This window comes from Hydra viridissima, unplaced genomic scaffold, assembly GCF_058129835.1.
Source record: "Hydra viridissima isolate aposymbiotic clone 2 unplaced genomic scaffold, HvirCarnegie_v1 scaffold_14, whole genome shotgun sequence".
Lineage (NCBI taxonomy): Eukaryota > Metazoa > Cnidaria > Hydrozoa > Anthoathecata > Hydridae > Hydra > Hydra viridissima.
Genome location: NW_028324313.1, coordinates 6,837,332 through 6,860,041, shown reverse-complemented (window position 1 = coordinate 6,860,041; position 22,710 = coordinate 6,837,332). Strand labels below are relative to the sequence as shown.

Below are 22,710 nucleotides of genomic sequence, written 5' to 3'. Positions count from 1 at the left end.
TTTAATTGAAACAACATTTGGTAAATATTTTGGCTCAGTTTTAAGGTCGATGACAAATTAAAAGAAATTTATTTTGCGACAGAAGAAAATTATTTTAAATAAAATATTATTTTATATAAATTATTGTCTACCTAATAGTTATTTAAAACTTTTCTACGAATATATAATTTTTATTTGTGTATTTTAATTTGGTTGTAAAGAAAGACATATTTATAATTTCTGTGATATAGATATTTACATTGTCATTTATATCAAATTATATTATCTTGTATCGATAAGATTGCTTCTAAACCATCTCAACGAAGCAACAAACTGATAAGACAAACTGACAAACTGATAAGACAAACTGACAAACTGATAATAAATCTGCATTTGAGGTCTTTTTATTTGATTTCGCAATCCTTGAGAGGTTTCAAACCGGAATCATTTGTCGACGTCGCCCGTAGACTAAAAAAAAAAAGCTAAAATATTTGTAGCTGAAAACAATTAGCTTAACTGCGTCAAGCTTGGAGCTCTTTTATGTTTCGAAAATGAAAAAACTGTAGAAAAAGGGGTGGTTTCCACACCTACCGTGAATCGACACTTATCGTAGGCTTTTAGAATTCAACAGAAATTTTGAGACAAGTAGTTATTTGTTTTTTATATTTGTATTTTATTTATGAACAACATGGGCATGCATTTTCATTTGAATACAAAGAAACTGCAATACATCGTTACTTTTATGAATACAGCAGATTTATTACGTCCGCACCTAAAAATGATTTTAAGTAACAGCAATTAGAGGGTTCTCAAGCAAGCTTAGCAAAGGTGAAAAGATTACGTAAAAGTTTATTTCTAAATTGAACTTAGATAAATAAAACATGAATATTTTTTAATATTTACAAAACTGCTCATCATTATAGTATATATGTAGTATTTTCGTACGATAAGTATGAACTAAAAATAAGTGATTCCATACTTATTTTTAGTTCATACTTATCGTACAAAATATTGTATTTGCATCGGCATGATAAAAGAATAAGATGAAAACTGGTAGCTAAAAACAAAGACTCAATATACAGATAGTTAATTACGTAATGATATTGATGCTGTTAAAAAGAGTGTTCGTAGCAAGCAGGGCGTTTGGAAAGTTTTTCTATCGAACTTCGTGATTTTTACATTAAAAATGAAAAAATTCTTGTTGCCTTATTCTCAAATGCTCTCATATCTTGCAGCCACGCTATTTTTAAGACAAAGAAAGCAAAGTGGCAGTCCTTTTGCCGAGGATTGAATGTAGCTACAGGTATCTTGAATACCTGCATCTGTATCATTTTTGAAAAAGAGCCTTATCTAAGACAAATCCATAACTTTCTGATGACGTACAACAGAATAATGAAAATTAATCACCAAGCTGAAATGTTGAATGTGCAAATTATAGCCGATGTGAAAATGTTGATTATAAAATGCAGCGGTAACAACCAAAAACAGCTTGCTCCAGTTTAAAATCAGCAACAGAAATCGTAAATATAATTGAAAACGTTTTAAAATGGCCTAAACAATCAGACCAAATGTCCAAGCGTAAAATAAAACGTTCACCTTCAGTTGTGACATCTTAAACGTAGCAGCAAAAATTCAGAGCAAAAATGTTACAAATGCATCAATCTTCCATTTGAAAATTTGAGTACATTACAAATCAGACACAAAAGCAGATTTTAAGTTATACGATAAGTGTCAACACTATATATAAGTGTGAAACACATACGATAAGACTAGAAAAATTTCAAAAGTTTGATTGAATTTAGTACGTAAGTGATTTAATTTTTAAGGTGAGAACAATTTTAAAAAAATTCCTAAAATATTATGTTAATGTTTGCAAAAATTAATTTCTAATTTTCTTGTGTAGTTTTTTAGTAATCTAACAGATTATGAAAACTTTCGTTAAACTCACAGGTGTGGAAACTACTCTATTGCAAATTTGATCAGTAAGACCTAACTTTTAAGACTGTTTTTCCTAAGTATAAAATCTATAAAAATGAAGGTCAGCGTTGGAACTTTAACTAAAACAATAATCCCCTAAGAAATTAAATACTAAAAGAAATTTTTGGACAAAGGAGAAACAGAATATGACTTCCTGCTCACACAAACTCGTTCAACTTTATTCAAAGTAATTTGTCAATCAAATTAAAACTAAACCTGTCTAAATATTGCACACACTCCCGATGCCCATGTATTTCTGCAATTCGTCGAGGCGTTGCACCAAAATCATCACTGCAACCAAGGTCTGCAGAGTAGCTTTTTAGTAACCTTAAAATTTCAATGTTTCCAATCTCTGCAGCACAGTGGGCAGGTGACCATCCTTCTTGCATACGAAGCATTGGATCGGCACCATTTTCCAATAAGATTTTACAGCACTTCAAACGGCCTACAAAAAAGTCATCAAAAAAAATGTTATATAAAATGTATATAACAAATTTAACTGAAACCGTGAAATAAATTTTACTTTAGGTACTTTTAGGTACCAACTTTGTTGGTACCTAAAAAAAAAATGAAAATTAAGAACTATCCCTAGGGACATCGATACTTTACATCACTATTATTTACATTTTAACAAGAACTCTATAAGAAACAGATTAGTTTACATAAAAATATATATAAGAAACAGATAAGTTTATATAAATATATACTCACACAGACACACACACCTTGAATTATAGCCCAGTGCAAAGGCGCTTTGCCATTAAAATCTGCGTCGGGTAAATTAATAGATTTATTCCCGCAAACTCTAAGGAATGCTTCTAATTGCGTGGATTCCCCGTTTGCTGCTAATTCGTGACACAAAAACTCTGCCATTAGACTGTACAACAAGAATAAAAATAAAAAAAATAAAAAGTTGTAAAGAAATATAAATGTTATAAAACATTAAAAAGAATAAGAAGTCATGAAGATTTAACTTTAAAACAAAATAGAAAAAAAAACCGTCGAGTTTAAATCTTGTTCATATTTAAATCTTGAAAACTTTCTTAAGCTACTAGAAGCTAAAAAAATTTAATAAATCACAGCAAAATAATATTTTATTGCAAATTATTTTTAATACATAAACATGAAGCAAAATATTTTTTAAATTATTTCGTCATAAAATCTGTAACAATTTTATACAAAACACAAAACATAATTTATGATAAAAAATGATTGTTTATAGTGGTCCAAGCTGATAAAACATGGGGAGAAAAATACAAAACACAAAACTAAGATAATCGATGATCAAGAATAAATATAAAAAAAGTAAGATCGAAAGAGTTATGCAAAATGTAAAATATCAAATATCACAAATTTATCATAGAAATCAAATATTATAAAAACAAGTAAAGTTTAACTATTTACAGTCTATAGTTTTAGAGCAAAATATACGTATGAATATACATATTTACACTAAAACCATAGACAAATTTATATTAACTTTAATTTTTCGTTGTTTCAATTTGCAATAAAAATAACTTAACAAACATTTCAAATCTTTTTTATAAAATTTTATTCGGCAACGTGAAAAATGAAAAAAATCGAGGTCATGGCTTGCATTTAAAATGGCTTGCAAGCAACAGGAGTTTGTATTGGTCATCAATAAGAAAGTTAATCAAATGTTCGTTCATCTTTTACAGGTCTTCAACTTGTACCGTCAAACCTTCCATATCAATCTGTACAGGATGGACCGTTGCCTTACCACGAATTGACTAAAAATTAATGCAGAGTTTCTAGATACGTAAATTAACACTTGAAATGATAGCATTAATAATGAAAATTTTGAAAATAAACAGAAACAACGAAATATTTACGAAAATTAATAAAAAATGTTGTGCACTGAATTTACCTCTATTTTGCTCAGTTCCTCTTTTATCACGCCTAACATATTTTCCTCTTTTGTCAATAAATACAAGAAACCCCCTCCACCAGCACCCGCCAATGACTGGCCTATATTTATATATCATTTGATAAAATTTAGCGAATCGCAAAACCAAGTGATATAGAATTTAATTCATGTAATAAAGATAGAAATGAAAACAGTCGGATATTAATAGTAAAACGGCTTCCACTAAAGCTATATGTACAATTTTTTTTTTTTGTAAAAATAACATCTTCCTTAAAAAATTTTCTTTCAATACCGATGATTTAAAAAAGTGGTTGTATGCATTTGCATAATTTACGGTGCGGCAGCGATTCGCAAACTAACTTTTGACCAGGTTTCGTGATCTAAATAAAGTACCTCCGCATTTTTTTGTTGGTTAACATTCAATGGACGTCTTAGATTTGAATAAAATTGTGAATAAAAAAATACATTAGTTAAAAGAAGCTGAAACCAAAAGAACTGAAGTTTTAAATTTGATTTCACGCGGGTTTGCCTGCACTTGAAGTGATTTGTATTTCTGGAGTGTCTAAAACTATATTTTACAAAATGAAAAAAGGTGACAGTGCTGAGAGAACCTAAGTACCCTCTCCTTTTATCAAAAAGTTGATAAGTTGACTAAAAAACCTAAAAAGCATGTTAAAAAGACAGCAAATAGACGGTATGTGGTGCCATGGCTGAAGAAAACACTTCCAGAAAACAATTACATCTTTCAACAGGACAATGCACCTTGTCATGGGTCCAGAAAAACCCAACAATGTCTTCAGGACAATATGGCTAATTTCTGGCCCAAACACTTTTGGCCACCATTCAGCCCTGACCTGACTCCCCTTGACTACAGTGTTTGAAACGTAGTTGAGAATAAGTCAAGTCACTAAATTAATAAACTTCCCGTGCTTAGAACTAAATGTCAAGGAGCTATATAATCAGCACCTGCCAGTCCTTTCAACCTAGGCTTGAGGCAGTGATCAAAAAAAAAAAAAAAAAAAAAAAAAAAAGGAGAGCGAATTGAATGTTAAGGTGGGAAAAGCATTAATTTATTAATCCTCCATGAATATAATTTTTTAGTGCTTTAAAAGTTTATTTTGAAAAATGTTCTAAAAAGTTTGCGAATCGCTACCACACCCTGTGTATTTGCATCTTTTTTTATGTTTTAGCGCCAAACCATATCCAATTAGGTACAAATCGGATTTGTGCGCGCTACTTTTTTACTAAATACGGTTTAACGAATAATTAAAATTTGGGAAATAGTTAAGTAGGAAAAAGCAGTTATTTAAATAAAGTTAGGTTAAATTTTTATCATGTCATCAATTATCGTGTTTATGAATTTTGAGAAAAAATTTAACTACCGTGGACGTATGGTCTAAGTACATCCATGATATTTCGAACAACGTTAGGTTCGCAACCATGAGCCATTAACTTCTTTTGTTTCCAGTACTCATTTAAGCAGAATCCAATCTCAGCTAAATCCCCTGAAACGAAAAGAAATTCTTTTTAAAACTTTGGAAAAGTTAATATGAAGCAACTCTCTAAAAACCATGTTTATATAAAGTATCATTAGCAAGTAAAAAAGAGCAAATGACAAATGTTATTATCTAAATGTTCTGGTCTCTCTGAACACTATATTCTTATTACATAAATGTTCTGGTTTCTCTGAAAGTTATATTTTGAAAATCTGTTTTGACACAAAGTGGTGACTGTTATTGGGGGCGAGGAAGGTCTAATCGACTAGAACATTCCTAAAAAAGTACAAAAATAGACTAGTCTTAAGATTTTTTAAATACCACCAAAAAACTGGTGGGGCATTATGGTCTTTTTTTTCATGAGCTTATGTGATGCACACTTCAGAGCTTTTTTTCAAAAAGAATGCGCAAAAGTAATTCTAAGGATAAAAAAAAAGTAATATACTGTTGGGCAGTAATATGGTGAGCAATATTATTTCAAATCATAACAATAACAATTTAGTTTTTATTGTAGTTCAGAAAAGAATATTTTTTTTAAAAAGATCTAAATTAGGAGCTTTGCATCCCTAAACAGGTTCTCAAATTTCAAAACATCCGGTCAAACACATAAATCTAAATATATATTTTTGGAATAAATGATTTCACATTTCTTGAATAGCAATTCAACTATTAATCATTTGAAATATATTCTACCGTTCTCAAAAGCTTTCACTGATCTTTCAGCATTTTTTACCAATTCAGCAGCAGTGTCAACTATTTCAGGTATTCTTGCATTCCAATTTCGTAACACATCCTACAAACATGAAAGTTATCATAAACTAAAATAAAAATAGATAAAAATAGACAGAAAAGAAATAAATACAGGAAATTGAAATAAGTAGAAATAACTACATAATAAAGCAAAAATGAAATTTTTAAAAAGTGCAATAATTGAACTGTTTGTTTTTGAACTGAAGTGAACTGCTTGAACTTATTTTTTGTTGATTGCAGTAATTTATTGTTATTTATCATATTTTTTACTTTCACTATACAATTAAATTTGATTAAGATTACCTGTAACATATTTCTTGCCAATCTTGTTTTTCCAGTAAAGACAACTAGTAAATGTTTCTCAAGAATCTGCAAAAAACCATCTGGTGTTTTAACTCCTTTGGCTGTTACATGTAAAGGGAGTTGGTTTTTTGAGCTACCAACTTTCACAGAAGGATATAATCCACCTATCTGGTCCTGCCAGCCCCCTCCAGTAGTTAGCATTTGTTCTAGGTAAAGTACCTAACAAAAACAACCAATATTTTCTTTAAGATTATTAGATTTTAAGTCAAGCTATGTATTTATAAAAATCAATTTAAAAGTTTACACCATTTTGTAGTTAGCGTCATAAAAACATTTAAAAAATGCTACTCAGTAAACAAACATTTAAAAATCTTTACAAAATTTAAAAATACAGTTGATCTTACTGCATGTAATACTGACTCCATCTCATAAGTAAGTCCTGCTACAGTCCACATAGCTGCAATAACAACACCAGCTAGTATACTGCTAGCACCTAACCCGGAACCATGCGGAAGATCTGACCATGTTTGCAAAACAAAACCTCCACCATGCTTATGAGAGAGAAAATTTGCCAAAGATTCTGTGCTCTGCAGAGGCAGCAAATCAGAGCAAAAGAATGCTGCTTTCAGTAAAGCCCCTAAGAAAATTAACAAAAGGCTTCAAATATAAATTTTTTAATATAAAAAAGTAGAACTTCTATATACTTTACATTTATTTTTACCAATGATAATAAAAAGATGTAAATGCAGAAAAAACTCTTTTTTCTACCAGGAACATTTGGTTGAGAGTAATCCATAAGATCTTCAAACTCTTTACACACAATCTTAACAGGATTTTCTTGACCAATTATCAAAGTAATTTCTAATCTAAACACATATACAACTTTAAAAAATTAGAATACTGATTTCTACTGAAGGCTATTAAAGAATAATATTTTAGTTGCTAGCCATAGAAAGTTTTAGAAGGAAAATTTTTAAAATTAAACTACAAATTAAAATTTCAAAAGAAAACAACATACTCTGAAACTCTCTTAATACGACATCCTATTGGTTTCTAAAAAAAGGTTTATCACCATAAAACTATCTACATTTAGTAACATTTATTATTTCCTTATAAAAGAGATAACTATATTTAAATTAAATATCGAAAATATATGTATATAGCGTATAGAACAATTTTAATATTTGTATACATCTTTCAACTGTACTTAGTAAAAGTATCACAATATTTAGCTCTAAAACTATGAAATATTTATAAATGAAAAACATAAAAAACTTTCATAAAAAACTTTTTTATATTATTTTCAATCACTTCTACATATATATTTTTCAACTATTTTTTTTTATACATTACATACACACATTACATTACATTACATTACATTACATTACATTACATTACATTACATACCTACCTAGATTAAAGCTAAAAAGATATGAGTTTTATACCTTGTCATCAATCTTGATGCCAATTGATACAACTAAACCACCTTGCTCATAGCAAATAGGTGGTGTATCACTCCAACCACCAGCAAAATCAAGACGACCTGAAAAACAGTAAAAAGGTCAGCTTTGAAGTAAAGTTTAAGAAGAAAATCATTTCAAATGATAAAACTAGAAAAAAAAAACTTAGAAAAAGTAATACCAGGAGCTTTAGCAGTTACCCACACATTGATAGGAGGAGGTTCTTTTTGTATAACCCTGATAAACTGATAAAAATAAAGTAAAATAACAACAGTAACATTTTAATTATTATTAAAAGGAACCAAAAAAAAACTAAAACCAAGTAAATAAAAAACAACTTTTTCATTAAAATTTACTTGTTTGGCAGTAGCAACTGCTTTTCTCACTTGCAGTTGAAAAGCACCTTCATAATGTCGTGCAGCACGCACAAGAAGATCTGGTCTAAAATTTACAATACAGCAAACAAATAAAACTTTAAAATATAAAATTTAAGAATAATTTTATTAGTTAAGGACAATTTTTATCTTTTTAAAAACTAGATTTAATATTGATAACTTGCTGATAACTTATTCATTTTTATTTATAAATCCCTTTTCAAGTTTTTAGATTCAAGTTTATAAGTTTCATTTCTTATTAAGGATAAAATACCAAGGACATTTCCATATTGTGAACAAACTGACTGCACATTCATTTAAATGGGATCGCTGCAATAAATGTATTATTGCTGTAAAAGCTTTAAATTTCTTTAACATGCTTTTCAATCTCATAAAACTGCTTTTGCATTTATTGTATGAAGGTTATCAACTTAAAGTTGGAAAATTAAGTTAAAAATTTTTTTGCTTGAACCATCTGCATAAAACCGTCCTGATTGTATAACTTTTCTATCTGTTGTTTGTAAAACAAAACAATATAGTGAAATCAGATCCAGCATTTTATGTCTTTAAACAGCCTTGTAAATGTTAGCTTCACTCAATTTCTCACTTACAAGTTAGACATTATTGGCTTTTTTCTCGCTTTCCACAAACATTTGTCTTCCTTGCTCTGATTTCTTGCACAGTATTTCTGACTTTCATTTTGAATCAGTTTTAAACTGAAAACTTTTTTCACAAAAAAAAAAAAACATAACAAATGAAGCTTGAAGCACATTATAAAAGTTTATATTTTACATAAGTTTACATTTTAAAATGACACCAAACTTAACTTGTATACAATGTCTTGTAAAATGTTTCAAACATGTTTGCAAATGGTTTGAAGGTTTTGTGGCAAAAGCAAAAACTCAATTGAACAAGCATCATAAAATTATAATTATTTTATTATTGTATTCTAGTAATATCTTATAGACTGTAGTAGTCAATCACATGACAATGCAGCAAATACATTAGGTAAATTTAATATAACTCACTCATGACCTTCACTCATGAGGTAATGTAATTTACTCATTATGTATCTTGTTTAAACCTTTCTTTGAACTTAGTTTGTGAAGCTGCTATTTATTGTTGGCAGGATGCTGTACTATTATTTGCTTTCATACAGAGAATAAACACCTGAATCAACCATTCATTGATTATTAACAGAGATACTGAAATAAACTGTGTCCAAAAGAGATTTTCCTCAACTAGATGTTGATGCTACCATGACACTATTACTGGGTTATTGCACTTTTAGTTATTGCTCAGCTACTAGACATTCTTTACTAAAAACTAGAAGACAGGTGTTAGTTAGACTGCCAAAATTAGAGACAGGTATTGGCTAATCTTTGAAACACATTTACTAATCTTTTAAACTATTTTGGAACACTAATTTTTAATTTAATTTTCCAACTTTAAGTTGATAACCTTCATACAATGAATGCAAAAGCAGTTTTTTGAGATTGAAAAGCATGTTAAAGAAATTTAAAGAAATGATAACTCAAATGACAATCAAAAAACACAATGAAAAAAAAGTGATATATTGAGCAGCAAGGAAACTGAACTGACCTCTAGAGAACAACTCCTGATTATCAATTTAGAACAAAGGACTTCATTTTCATGACTGATTTTTTGATCTTGTAAAAGAACTTTTAACTAGCAATACAATAAAAAAACAAAAAGCAAGAACAGCTCATGCTGTAATCATTTGTGGACAAAAAAAAAGGAACATGTCTTGGTGTAGATAAAGTTTTTAAAATTTATCCAATATTAACAAAACTAAAATATGCATGTTTCAAAATAGGATAAACAATCTGGTGCTGCCATCCATTGAAAATGATTAATTAGAACACTTAGAAGACTTCCAAAAGTCCATTATTGCTTGTTTTTAAAAAGACATGCAACTCTATTGTTTTTATGCACCAATTTAATTCTGTTAAATTTACAGGTTACATAGTTGGTGTGTAAGAATTTATATGATTTCTTATCTTAAAAAACCAAAGTTATTAAAACATTAAGAAATCAAATGATTCTTAGAAAAAAGGTATTCTAAATCAGGTGATTTGACAAGTTGATCAGGTGAATATTGTTTTAACTTGTTGTTATTTTACAGCAACCCACTGTGAGCAAAGTTTATAATAAAAGAACTTTTATTAAACTCATGCTTTTGTATTTCATATTCTTATAGTATGTAGCTAATGTAAATAATTCTCTAACTGCTTGTATACCATACTGAAGTTTCCAACCATTTACTAATTTTAATCATACATTTATTTAAGTAGTAATTCAGAAATGTGAATAATCTTAACTTTTCTACTCTCAAATAGGATAAAAAAAATTTTAATAGTAAAGTTTTGTATTGATCTTTATACTGTCTCCTTCTGCTACGCATTAATCAGACACTCAAAACATAAATCTTTTTCAGCAAAATGATAGAAATGAGAAACAAATGATGATGATGATGATGATGATGATGATGATGATGATGATGATGATGATGATGATGATGATGATGATGATGATGATGATGATGATGATGATGATGATACACAACTATCAATAATAGAAAATTGGATAAAAAAAAATCATAAAAATTTACCTTAAAAACCAAAGTTTTCTCTGGGCAGCCAGCGACTCAACAGCTTCTACAACCAATTCTTTCTTTAAAATGCAATTAAAACATTTTTACTACCAAAATGTTTTTTTTTTTTTTAGATTTACTGAAAGATATGAACCCTTTTAATTACCTGCAATAAATCAAATGCATGTTTCCAGTAGTAGTTAGATGCAGGTCCACTCCTTAGACCACCTTTACCACCTGCTTTTACTCCTAGAACATCAGCAATGCAAGCAAATGTGCGAGATAGAACTGCAGAATCTTTTGTTCGAATAGCAACTAAAAGAATTAAACTACTTTTTAAAAAAGGCTTTTTTGCAAAAGAATCTACACTCTTTTAAAGATAAAGCTATGATAAAAGATTAACTACATATATTACAAACATGGAAGGTTATTACTTCACCCTAAAAAATTTAATTTTGAGCTTATATTTCCTCTTTCACCTATTATGGTTTAATCTAACCTCCTGGCGTAATTAGATATAACACCATAATTTTATTTTAAAACTAATATCTCTTATTAAATACTTGGTAAACATTGCTGGTCAGCATTAGTGTCTACAAGCCTAATTTGGATCTTAGCTTTAAAATATTGTTAACTGACATGCAAAAACATAGAACGTTAATTTAAAATTGACAATGAAAATATTAATGTATAATAATTTTTTAAACATGAATACCTTTATCTAAACAAGCTAAAAGTTTATCAAAATAGCCTTCTAGTACTGCACTTCTGAAGAATGGTAAAAAACATGTATTGGATTTGCTGAGAAGATCATTTACAACTTTCTTCTTGCCAATTTGAAATTGAAGATTACTAAATGATTTGTTTATAAATATATTTATATGAATTATTTTTTGAAAAATGCACAACTCAGAAGAAAAATTATGAACATTTTTGACAAAATCAAGTAGCAAAACAGAAAACAGTTTTTCACAATCACACCATGCTCAAACATTAATTTAAAAAAATAAATTAGTAAAACCTTCTCCATGTTAATTCTTCAATAGGATCAGCTAGATCAAGTATTTCTAACAGAGAGAGCCGCCAACAACATCTCCACCTGAAAAACAAAAATGAAAAAAGCCAAGAATACTGCAACCATTTTATACCAATTTTATTTTCAAAACATTAATAAGAAAAAAAATTACAAAGTATTATACAAATTTTTGAAATAAAATTAACTCTCCTTTAAAAGTAAGAGATCCAAACTTAACATTTTAAGTTACACCCAAAAAAAAAAAAATTTTTTTAAAATTTTCACTAACTACAAAAAAAAATTAACAAGCAGGCGCTACCTAGCAGCCATTTTGTGACTATTGTATTTACCCTGCAGCCACAGAAGATAAGAAATATCAAGCTTGTCTTTGGGGCTGTAAACTGGATACAATCGAGCATTTAATAAACATCTTTTATTCTCAGTCTAAAAAAAATGGCTAGAAAAATAAACACAATGATAGAACTTTAAAACCAAAATCAATGCAATGTCATAAAGAAGCTTTACTTGAATTTACCATTAGTAGGAAGTTTTTTTTTATAAAAAAAAAAAAAAAAAAAAAAAAAAAAATCAAGTCATCAAAATGTTGTTAAGAGTAACAAAATAACCAAAGCATAAAATCCTTAATAAGGGTTTTTACAATACAGTTTTTGTAAAAGACTTGTAAAAGAAAGGTAAATATTAAGGTTTTTAAAATAAAGTCAAGGAATGTAGAGAATTGTTGTGCTTTTTGTAACTAGAAAAGTATAGACAATTACAGAAGTAAAAAAAAAACCCACTAACAATATCTGGAGACCATAGCTCTGATGCTAAAATTCCAGTTCTTTCAAATAATGATGTCCAAGATTGATTAAAAATACTGCTACCCTCAAGAACCAACGATTTCTTAAAAATAAGTTAATATTCTAAAAGAGTTTTTTTTAAAAAAGTAATTCAAGTTTTAAAATAAATATTTATTTGAATGCTGTATTCTAACCAATATTTTATCAAACCTGTAAATCATCATACAACCCAAACATAACAAGAGCTGTACTTGATGAGCTGTTATCACTTAACTTTAAGAAAAATCTTTCTAACACCATAGCATCGGGTAACTGAAGTGGACTTGACAAATGCTGCAAAAGAATCTCATAAAAAAGTAAAAAATGAATGTAAAACTTTTAGAATATGAATTAATTAATAATCATAAAATTAAAGAAAAAATTGATACAATAACATTTGATAAATATGAATTATAACCATGCAAAAAGTAATTTTTCACCTCAAAATCTGTTGAAGAAATATTCACAAGCATACATTGTTCACCAATTAGAACACCACCCTAAGTAAATTATTTAAATATCTATAAAAGTAGCCATTTGTTTTTGTTGCCTTTAGATCACATTGTTAGTATACATATGACATGTGACTTATGTGACAATCTATTTACTAGCTAAATTGTTTTTTTTAAACATACTGTTGATTTAGTTATAAAACCATGTCAAATTCACAAAATCTTTCAGAACGTAAAACACTATAAAAATTCTCATTTTAGTAAACGTAGGAGTTCTTATTTTGATGATAGCGACATATTCTGATTGGCTAACTCTTAAAAGAATTGTATCATGTTTTGTATGTGTAGAATTCTTCATAAAACTGTATTTCTTACAAATAACTCACTTAAAAGGTTTTACCAGTAAACAAAAAATATTTTTGAAAAGTTTTATGTTTCTTAGAATAAAACAAACTTAACCATTTTACACCAAAATTGATTTGTTTAGACTATGTTCAAAACTTCATTTTTTACATTTTTGATTGTAATTTTAATACTATTATCATTTTAACTTTATTTCTTTTTATAAAAAAAAAACTTACATCAACTGATGAGTGTAGAAACACAGATTTTTCCCCAACAGACATTACATTTACAACTGAATTGATGACAACAATTCTCTCAATCTGGTCATTCTGAAAAAAAAAAAAAAAAAAAAAAAGAGATAATCTTTACGAACAACCAACAAAATAAGAGATAATCTTTACAAACAACCCACAAAATAAGAGATAATCTTTACAAACAACCCACAAAATAAGAGATAATCTTTACAAACAACCAACAAAATAAGAGATAATCTTTACTAATAACCAACAAAATAAGAGATAATCTTTACGAACAACCAACAAAATAAGAGATAATCTTTACAAACAACCAACAAAATAAGAGATAATCTTTACGAACAACCAACAAAATAAGAGATAATCTTTACGAACAACCAACAAAATAAGAGATAATCTTTACGAACAACCAACAAAATATTACAACGAAAAATAGTTTTAGGATTTAATTTTTTTACCTTTGGATTTGAACAAACTTTGTTTCTTGTTAAAATTTTGTTTGTTTAAATTCAATTTTAATAAAGCATTACAATTTTTTGAAAGCTCTTGGTTAATTTATCAATTTTTAAATACAAACATTAGAAAACATTAGAGACATTAGAGACAATTTAAGATAATCATAAAAAGAAAAAAAAGGCTGCTCGTAAACTTAGCACACTTCAAATTAAATTAGGTTTTAAGCCAGAGTTAATAGGAATATGACTTTGTTTTAATACAAAGTTTGATTCTTCTAATACAATTAAAAAGCTTTTCACAAAATTAGAAACTTCATATGAAAGAGAATAGTTGAATTTAAATAAAAGTCAAAAATCACCAAAAAACTATAAAAGTGATGCTAAAAAATTAGAGTACTTTAAAAAAATATTTGCATGTGCTAAGTTTATGAGCAAAAAAAAAGTAATCCTATGTGCTAAGTTTAAAAAGAAATTGTGTGTGTTAAGTTTTTTCTTTTTTTTTTTTACATCATTAGCAGTTAAATCTTTGTTTAAAAAAAAACAAAACAATTCATCATACTAAATCTTTTTTTTCTCCCTTAATTTCTATTTGGCATGTTTTAATTACAACACTAAGATTGATCAGCATTATAGACAGGCATCACTGCAATTTCCATAATAAAATACTATACTTGCTTAGAAAAGATTTAGAACATTTTTATGCTTACATGGTTTTGAATATCATCTGAAAGTTTCTCAACAAATCTTTCAGCAAATTTATTTTTGACAATTTTGACAGTGTTTAATAGCCAGTCTGAAGATGCTTGTGAAACTTCAATTGCTGGTTGATAAGGACAGTTTAACAGAAGTGAATGCATTGCAGCAGGATTGTTGGAGATGTAGTTAAAAAATGCTTCTCTTAAAACAACTAAAAAAATACAAGTTAAAGCTTCCATTAGGAATTATTTGAACTTTGAACATGTAGTGTGTATTAGAGTTATTAAATTTCATATGGTCATAGCTTGCTATCAACTTTCATATTTATCATAATGTTCATAATGGTAATTGGGACGTGAGCTTTCATTATGACCTATCATAATGTTATCATAGCTTGCTATCTACTTGCTAAGATTTCATAGCTCTAATTGATGAGAACTAATACAAGTATGTGATACATAGTACTCTTTTGCTTTGCCTTGACAAAAACCAGGACACAGGTGGATATATTTCTATACAAATGTTGTACTAATTTTGTTAACAGGTTAAAGAAAGGTAAAAAATATAGTTGCATATTCAAAGCAAATGATTTATAGACTAAATTAAAATTTATGGATTTATAGAATGAATATTTTACTTTCATTGTGACTTACATTGTTTACATTAAATTATCTTTTACTTTGTTTTGTTTTGCTACCTGATAATTCATACAAAGTAAAATATTTTTTCACACATACCAAATGAAACTAGGGGGGTGGGGGTGCAAATTTCCAAGACTTTTTTCATTCTCGAGATAACAGGAGATACCATGAAAATTTTTAAAAAAAGAGAACTTAATTTCACTTTATTTCTTTGATTATTAGTAAAACTTAACTAGTTAAAGTATTCAATTGTATCTTAAATGCACTTTTAAAGTTATTTTTGTGACATAAAGCAGCTTCTTAAGAAAACTATTGCGTCTAAATGACCATTTGTCAAACCAGTTTTAAATTTTAGTGAAACTAAGTGGTTTTTCAGCCTCAACACTAGATAGATGAATAGTCAAAAGAACACTTTAAAGTATTTCCAAATTATAAGATTTTTGAGTGAGTATTTCAAAAAATTAATTTCTTGATGTCGGGTTGAGTTATTACAACTTCAATGCTTTTTTTTTTTTTCTTTGTTACAAAAACTTTTTTCTAATTTTTTAAAATTTCACTTTGTTCTAATCGTTCACTCATAGATTCAAATGATTTTCTGTAGTACCCTTGCTATTGTTATTATCAACATAATCAATTTTTGTTGCGACCCTGTCATCAATGAAAAATAAAGTTTTTAAAATATACAGCCATTTTTATTTTTTCAACAATTTCCTTATTATAATTATTGTACTAAACTCAAAATTATTATAATAATCATACTAAATTCAAAATTATTATAATCATTATACTAAACTCAAAATTATTATAATTATTGTACTAAACTCAAAATTATTATAATTATTGTACTAAACTCAAAATCATTATAATTATTATACTAAACTCAAAATTATTATAATTACTGTACTAAACTCAAAATTATTATAATTATGTATAAGATTCATGACATCTCCTTGAGCTTTTGGAAAAAAGCAGCTTTTTACTCAAAGCTTTTTACAAATTTGATCAGATTTCACTATTGCTGTTATAAAAAATCCATTTACAGCTGCAAAATGAGCCAACCTTTTGTCCAATCATATTTTCTTTATCATAGAATCCAAATTTGATTGAATGCAATTTTTCTTATTTATCATATTTGCATTCTTTTTGCATAAATGAGCCGACAATTGAAAAATTTAATAATAATATTATGAACTTTTTCTAAATGTCTTCTCAATTCAACTGTAGAATTCCCTTATAATGATAATTAAGGACAATATCTACATTTTGCTTCATCTTTTTTCTGGAGATCAAAGGGTTCCAAACCATAGAAGTTTTAATATTTGAAGGGATTTTAACATTAGTCTTTTTTAAGTCACTAAAGATTCAATTTGCAAAAGATTCAAAATTCAAAAGTTAACAAAAATATTCGAGCAACACCTCTGAGGTGCCAAAAAAAATTGTAAGAAATGGAGTTGTTGTAATGATCAAACAGAAATTTATAGAAACAAGTCTTCCTGTACCTCAGGATGTCAACATCACATATTGGATTTACTTTTAAGGCATTCAATAGTTCAAATTCTTGTTTGATAGACAACATCTCCAAATATATCATAAAAATAAGAGTTAAAATAATGAAATGGCACGTTAATATGCAATGTTATCAAGAATATGCTGTTTCTTTTTATTACCTTTAAATCTCTAAAGAGCGACATATTTCCTACTTGCTTTTTATTACCTTTAAATCTCTAAAGAGCGACATATTTCCTACTTGCTTTTTATTACCTTTAAATCTCTAAAGAGCGACATATTTCCTACTTGCTTTTTATTACCTTTAAATCTCTAAAGAGCGACATATTTCCTACTTGCTTTTTATTACCTTTAAATCTCTAAAGAGCGACATATTTCCTACTTGCTTTTGTACTACTCTTAAATGAATTGCTTAATTAAATTTGTGAACTGATTTGTAGAGCTTGGTTTGATGTTTGGTTCAATTAGCATTTTTTTAAAGAAAGCAATTATGAGAAATTATTAAACAGTTTAATGAAAAAGTTTTTTAGAAACAGTTTATAGAAAGCACACACAATTTTAAGAAATATTGGAGCAAAGACAATTTAGTAATTCAAACAGAAAGAAGTAACATTTGTGCCAAACAGCCAATGAAAGTCATGCAAGAAATAAAGTGCAAAAGTGCTGAGAAAATAAATAAGAAGTTTATTTCATCAAACAAATGATTGTATTGTATCATATTATTCAATTATTATCACTGAATTATATTATACATTTTGATTTACTTATAAGTGTAATTTTATCCCATCATACTATGTCACAAAATTTTTAAAATAGTTTTTTTAATTTGCTGGGGGAAGTTTTTGAAATAAAAACATCAATGAATTTCAGTATTTTTATACCAAAAATTTATCTTGTAAGGCCATGACCATATGAGTTTGTGAAAATGTTATAACTCTAGTTTGCATATGTATATATACAGCGTATCTCATAAGTCACTACAAAAACTAAACATGTAACATGCAACAATATACATTCCTGTTGAACCAATCATATTTTATCTTCATTATTGGTTAGGGTTATTAACTTTGCCATTTTTATCACATAGCTCTGACCACCTTGTTCACCAGATTTATTGCCTTGCAACTTTTGATACTGGAGTAATTTAAAACAATTGGTGAATGCACCCAAATCACTTTTAAAACTTAAATATCTACATACTTGAATATCAGACACTGCTTAGCAAATAACTACTGACAATATTGGACAAGTGCTTCTGTATTTTATCAATTGCTATCAATAAATATTGGAATGTGATGGCAGTCATATTAAATGATATTCACAAACCCCATTCCTATGACATTTATCATTCATATTTGGTTGATTAGATACTTGGAAAAATAAAATAGATTTGTTCCAGTAGTGACATATGGGACACATGGTACATGCACGCACACTATGTTTGAATAATACTCATGCACAGATATACACACATATACAGATACATACATCAAAATTATTTTGGCTCCTAAAAATGCACCTGCTTTCATTGTCATTCCATGCAAGGATTTGTATAAAACTTTTCTAGCTTGTTGTCGCAAATCATTATCAACCTTGTCAAGATCTGGAAAATGTACAGTACCATAAACCCCACTTCGTTTGCCTCCAACATAATCAGCTTCTTTTATGTTTAGGCACATACATAGCAGCAAATCAAAGAACAATGACAGCTAAAAAAGAATTTTTGATGAAAACTTAAATGACGATTGAAAGAAATTCTTGATAGTAGCTAATTAAGGATGAGTTGAGAAAATACTAATTTTATTTAGTAAAAAAAACAAAAAAAAAACACAACTTACAACTATGTATGAATCTGCCCGATAAAAGTCTTCTGCATCAGATATAAATGTGCGCTACAAGAGAAGATTGATTTAAGATTGATAAATAATCAATTAATTTATCAAAACAACAAGATATACACAAATATCATTTTGTTATTGGTTTTAGCTTGAAAAGCAATTTATAAGCTCTGAAAAAAAAAGTATGTGAAAATCATCTCAAAACATTATAATCTTAATTTGAACAAATGTTATTTAAGAATAAAAAAAATTTGTTATTTTGATTTAATCACATGGCACATTGGTTGATGCAAAAGAACCCCCATTGATTGATGCAAATATACTGCAAGTGTTGTTGCATCATCCAATAGGACTTGCTGAACCAATAGGGCATTTCATCCAATAGGACTTGCTGAACCAATAGGGCATTTCAGTAAACTTTTTAGAAAATGGTTAATCAGCATTTAATTTGTATTACACACACATAACTAATAGTCAATTTGCTTCAAAAATCTTTTTTAAAAAAGTAGCAATTCTATATCTAGCTGCATTTGTGTATAACATTTGATAACTGGAGATTTGTTTATACAACCAAATATATTCTAGAAAATAATCAGAAACATGCATTTGCAAATGTTTAAAATGATGTAATTAAATAGTCTACATTTTTGGTTTCAACAGATCCAGCATCAAGACCAAGATAAGTACAACTTTCAAGAGGAGGCACTACACACAAGTTCAAAAGGATGTTTGCAATTTCAGTATTAAAGAAGACTAATCCGCATACCTGCAGGTAAAAAAAAAAAACACAAAAAAAAAAAAATCAAATGTTACTAAGTAACAAAACCTCGCAAAAGTTTACATGAAAAACAGCTTACAGCAGGTACTTTACCATCCTCTAATTTACAACTTTGAAGATCTTCATCAGTTCCTTTATAGATAATATCTGCAACTTCATTCTGTTTTTTTAAAAAAGAGACAAAACTATTACTTTTTTTGTATGTAAAAGAAATTTAAGAAAAACTAAAGTAAAATCTTATTAAGTTAACTATCAACCATTATTTATATAAGTATTTGTTCATTAACATATGTTATTGATCATGAGAACCTTGTTGTTGATTTTAATAACACCATGTTTTTTAGCAACAACATCAACATCTACTGGCACACTGAACAAATAAACTGAGTTCCCAGAAGACCAATCTATCTCTAAAATGATAAAAGAACTTTGCAGTTATACAGCTTAATGTCCATAATCTGTTCAACAAAAATTTTAAACCTAATGTCTTTAACTACAAATTCAAACCTTACTTAAACTAGGTGGCAAGATGACCATTCGATCACAATTACATATCCAGAAACCTGCTGGTGAATCTTTTGAAACCTAAATAATCAGACTAATTTACTAAAGACTTAAATAGCATGATATCAAACCTCTGTTCCACTGCATCTATTACTCTAAGTGGTTTGATCCCATTCTATTCTTTTAAAATTTGCCTTTTCAAAAATAACTTTTCTAAAGATAAACTTTTTTCATGAAACTTATACAAAAACATAGAGAATAAAACAGTCTTTACAACATCAATGGCCATCAACAGAAAGATATCAAACAGTGTAGCTAAGCTCGAAAATTTTGCACCAGTTTGATCTATATTCTCTACAAATGCTGGCAAAGATATGAAACTTGGAGAACAGGCTGTGTATGGTGTACTCAGACCCTAAAAGTTGTAATATTTACAAGCTTTTATTTATTCTAGGTACAAAGTTATATTTAGAAGCTTACATTTTGTTCATACCAGATACAAAGTAACTATCAAACTATTCTTAAAAAATACATATTTTATATATATATATATATATATATATATATATATATATATATATATATATATATATATATATATATATATATATATATAATAAAAAATAAAAATATATATCAAATTATTCTTAAAAAAACATCCAAAATATTTTAATAAAACCAACAAAAATAAAAAATAAATATAAATTTTAAAAAATTCAATAATAGTATAACATTAAATTGATACATACCATATGTACAATCAAAATGTGTTTATTTTGCAGAACATCAGATGATATAACCTAAACCAAAAGTTTTTCTAAATGACAGGTTATCAAATCTTTTGAATAAAGTTGTTTTAGAACTGGATTACTAACTGTATAGCCCTGTAAAGCACTGATGTGTTCAGTTATATGCAAAATAGCATTAAGGGTTGCACCACCACTACCAATATTTGGTCTTGGGTCTACAACACACAAAATGATTGTCTCAGGATGAATCAGCATTTTTTGTTGCCGAAGCTCAACCTCTAAACAAAATCAATAATACACTTTTTATAATACTATTAATAGCATTATAGATAAAATAATAGTTAAATTAATAAAATCAATTTATCATTTTAAAATAAAATACTTGCATTGATTATATTAAAGATAAAATATAAGTTAAATATATATTATACAATAGATAAATTTAATATATCAAATCAGCTGCTATATTACTTTTAATTTTAATTCTACTAGGTTTCTTCCTCATATTGCTGTTATAGATGGCTCAATGAAATTGAATTTCCTAATACTTCCTCGTAAATTCAAATTAATAACAGCATTTACTTAAATTTTTTTTTTTTTTTTCATAACTCTGGCTCTTAAATATTTAATATTTATTTTTGTATTTAACTAACTATCAAAGTGATATTTCATCTTTATTGATTTTAAAGCAAATGAATACAGCAATTACTAGCAAACATTTTCTATAAAAAGAATCCCCATTCTTTTACACAAAAAATAATATATATCATATATAATAACATAATCCCCATTCTTCAATGGTTTCTAAATGAGCATGATAAAAAAAAAAGTGTATGAAATTTTTTATAATAAATGATACTTGTAAAGTGGTGTGTATAACATACTTAAATAAGCTAAAATTTGATTTACAAACCATTTACTATTAATATTACCTTTTTGAAAGGCATGAGCAGAATCTTGATCTGAACATGTAATCACAATTGCATTCCACTTTTTATTCATTTTTTGTCTACTAATCATACAAGTATAAACATGCAGAAAAATACATTAAATTATTGTTGCAATCTGCAATAAAGACACTCTAAAATTGATATTTTAGAATTTATTGAAGAATCTATATTCCTACTTTCTTCGCAAGTAAAAAAGTAAAGTATATAAAATATCAGAAACTTCTTTTAAAAAAGTCAAGCATATGATTGAACTTAAAAAGGTATTTAAGCGAAGGCACCTTTTTTTAGATGTAATAACCCTTCAATCCAAGTTGATCAAGTTGTTTGTAAAATAATGGGAAACACTGACTCTAACACAACCAAAACACAAAACTAGACTCTAAATTTTTTTTTTCTACAAATGATAATAAAAACCAATAAGAGGAGGCACTTTCAGTTTATAAAAATTCGGTATGTTTCTAACAAATACATCACCTAATGAAAAAATCACCTGATTAATCAAGTCCAAAAATAAAAAAGTTATAAATGAACAATTTTTCACAAAATTCTTTAATTTTTATGCTTTTTATTTTTTTGCTTCGCTTAAAAAATTTGCCACATTTTTTACTAAGTTTATCTGAGATTACAATGAGTGGCATGTTAAATAAGTATTAATCTGTTCCAAAACATATTGCAAATCTGAGTAGGTTTAAACTTGAGCGTTAAAATAGTGTAAAAACTAAAAATTTTTTTTTTGACTGGAAAAAATAGATACTTATAGCAAAAAAATAATAAATTGAAATGCTAGCAACAATTTTCATAAGTGAAGTTTCCTTTTTTGACCTAACTCTCAAATCTCAGCATC

The 22,710-nt window shown here is 27.6% G+C and overlaps 2 protein-coding genes across 5 annotated transcripts; both read right to left on the bottom strand.

The window, feature by feature from the left end:
* Positions 1 to 216: 216 nt before the first annotated feature.
* On the bottom strand, positions 217 to 22,262 carry LOC145180989 (L-fucose kinase-like). Of its 4 annotated transcripts, none has more exons than XR_016446748.1 (32): positions 21,849 to 21,983; positions 21,043 to 21,194; positions 20,917 to 20,967; positions 20,442 to 20,582; positions 20,176 to 20,248; positions 19,973 to 20,073; positions 19,743 to 19,823; positions 19,529 to 19,651; positions 18,886 to 18,939; positions 18,567 to 18,756; positions 14,912 to 15,111; positions 13,732 to 13,824; positions 13,139 to 13,198; positions 12,870 to 12,992; positions 12,661 to 12,762; positions 12,179 to 12,303; positions 11,866 to 11,943; positions 11,560 to 11,696; positions 11,011 to 11,159; positions 10,863 to 10,924; positions 8,213 to 8,297; positions 8,038 to 8,101; positions 7,842 to 7,939; positions 7,412 to 7,446; positions 7,162 to 7,259; positions 6,798 to 7,030; positions 6,394 to 6,612; positions 6,034 to 6,133; positions 5,227 to 5,349; positions 2,668 to 2,833; positions 2,173 to 2,401; positions 217 to 447 (listed from the first exon to the last, which is right to left on the bottom strand). XR_016446748.1 is itself a non-coding variant. In XM_090071113.1 (32 exons), the coding sequence occupies exons 2-32, from the start codon at positions 21,916 to 21,918 to the stop codon at positions 3,630 to 3,632; spliced, it is 3,399 nt and encodes a 1,132-aa protein (XP_089927239.1). In that variant the 5' UTR covers positions 21,919 to 21,928; positions 22,145 to 22,262; the 3' UTR covers positions 3,031 to 3,629. The 4 variants fall into 4 exon arrangements, 2 of the variants coding, with proteins under 2 accessions (XP_089927239.1, XP_089927238.1); XR_016446747.1 differs by having other exon boundaries at positions 2,682 to 2,833; XM_090071113.1 differs by lacking the exons at positions 217 to 447; positions 2,173 to 2,401; positions 2,668 to 2,833 and adding exons at positions 3,031 to 3,707; positions 3,845 to 3,945; positions 22,145 to 22,262 and having other exon boundaries at positions 21,849 to 21,928.
* Positions 2,139 to 2,829, bottom strand: LOC145180995 (ankyrin repeat domain-containing protein 66-like). Its single transcript, XM_090071273.1, has 2 exons — positions 2,682 to 2,829; positions 2,139 to 2,401 (listed from the first exon to the last, which is right to left on the bottom strand). Exons 1-2 carry the CDS (start codon positions 2,827 to 2,829, stop codon positions 2,139 to 2,141), a joined length of 411 nt encoding a protein of 136 aa, XP_089927399.1.
* Positions 22,263 to 22,710: the final 448 nt, after the last annotated feature.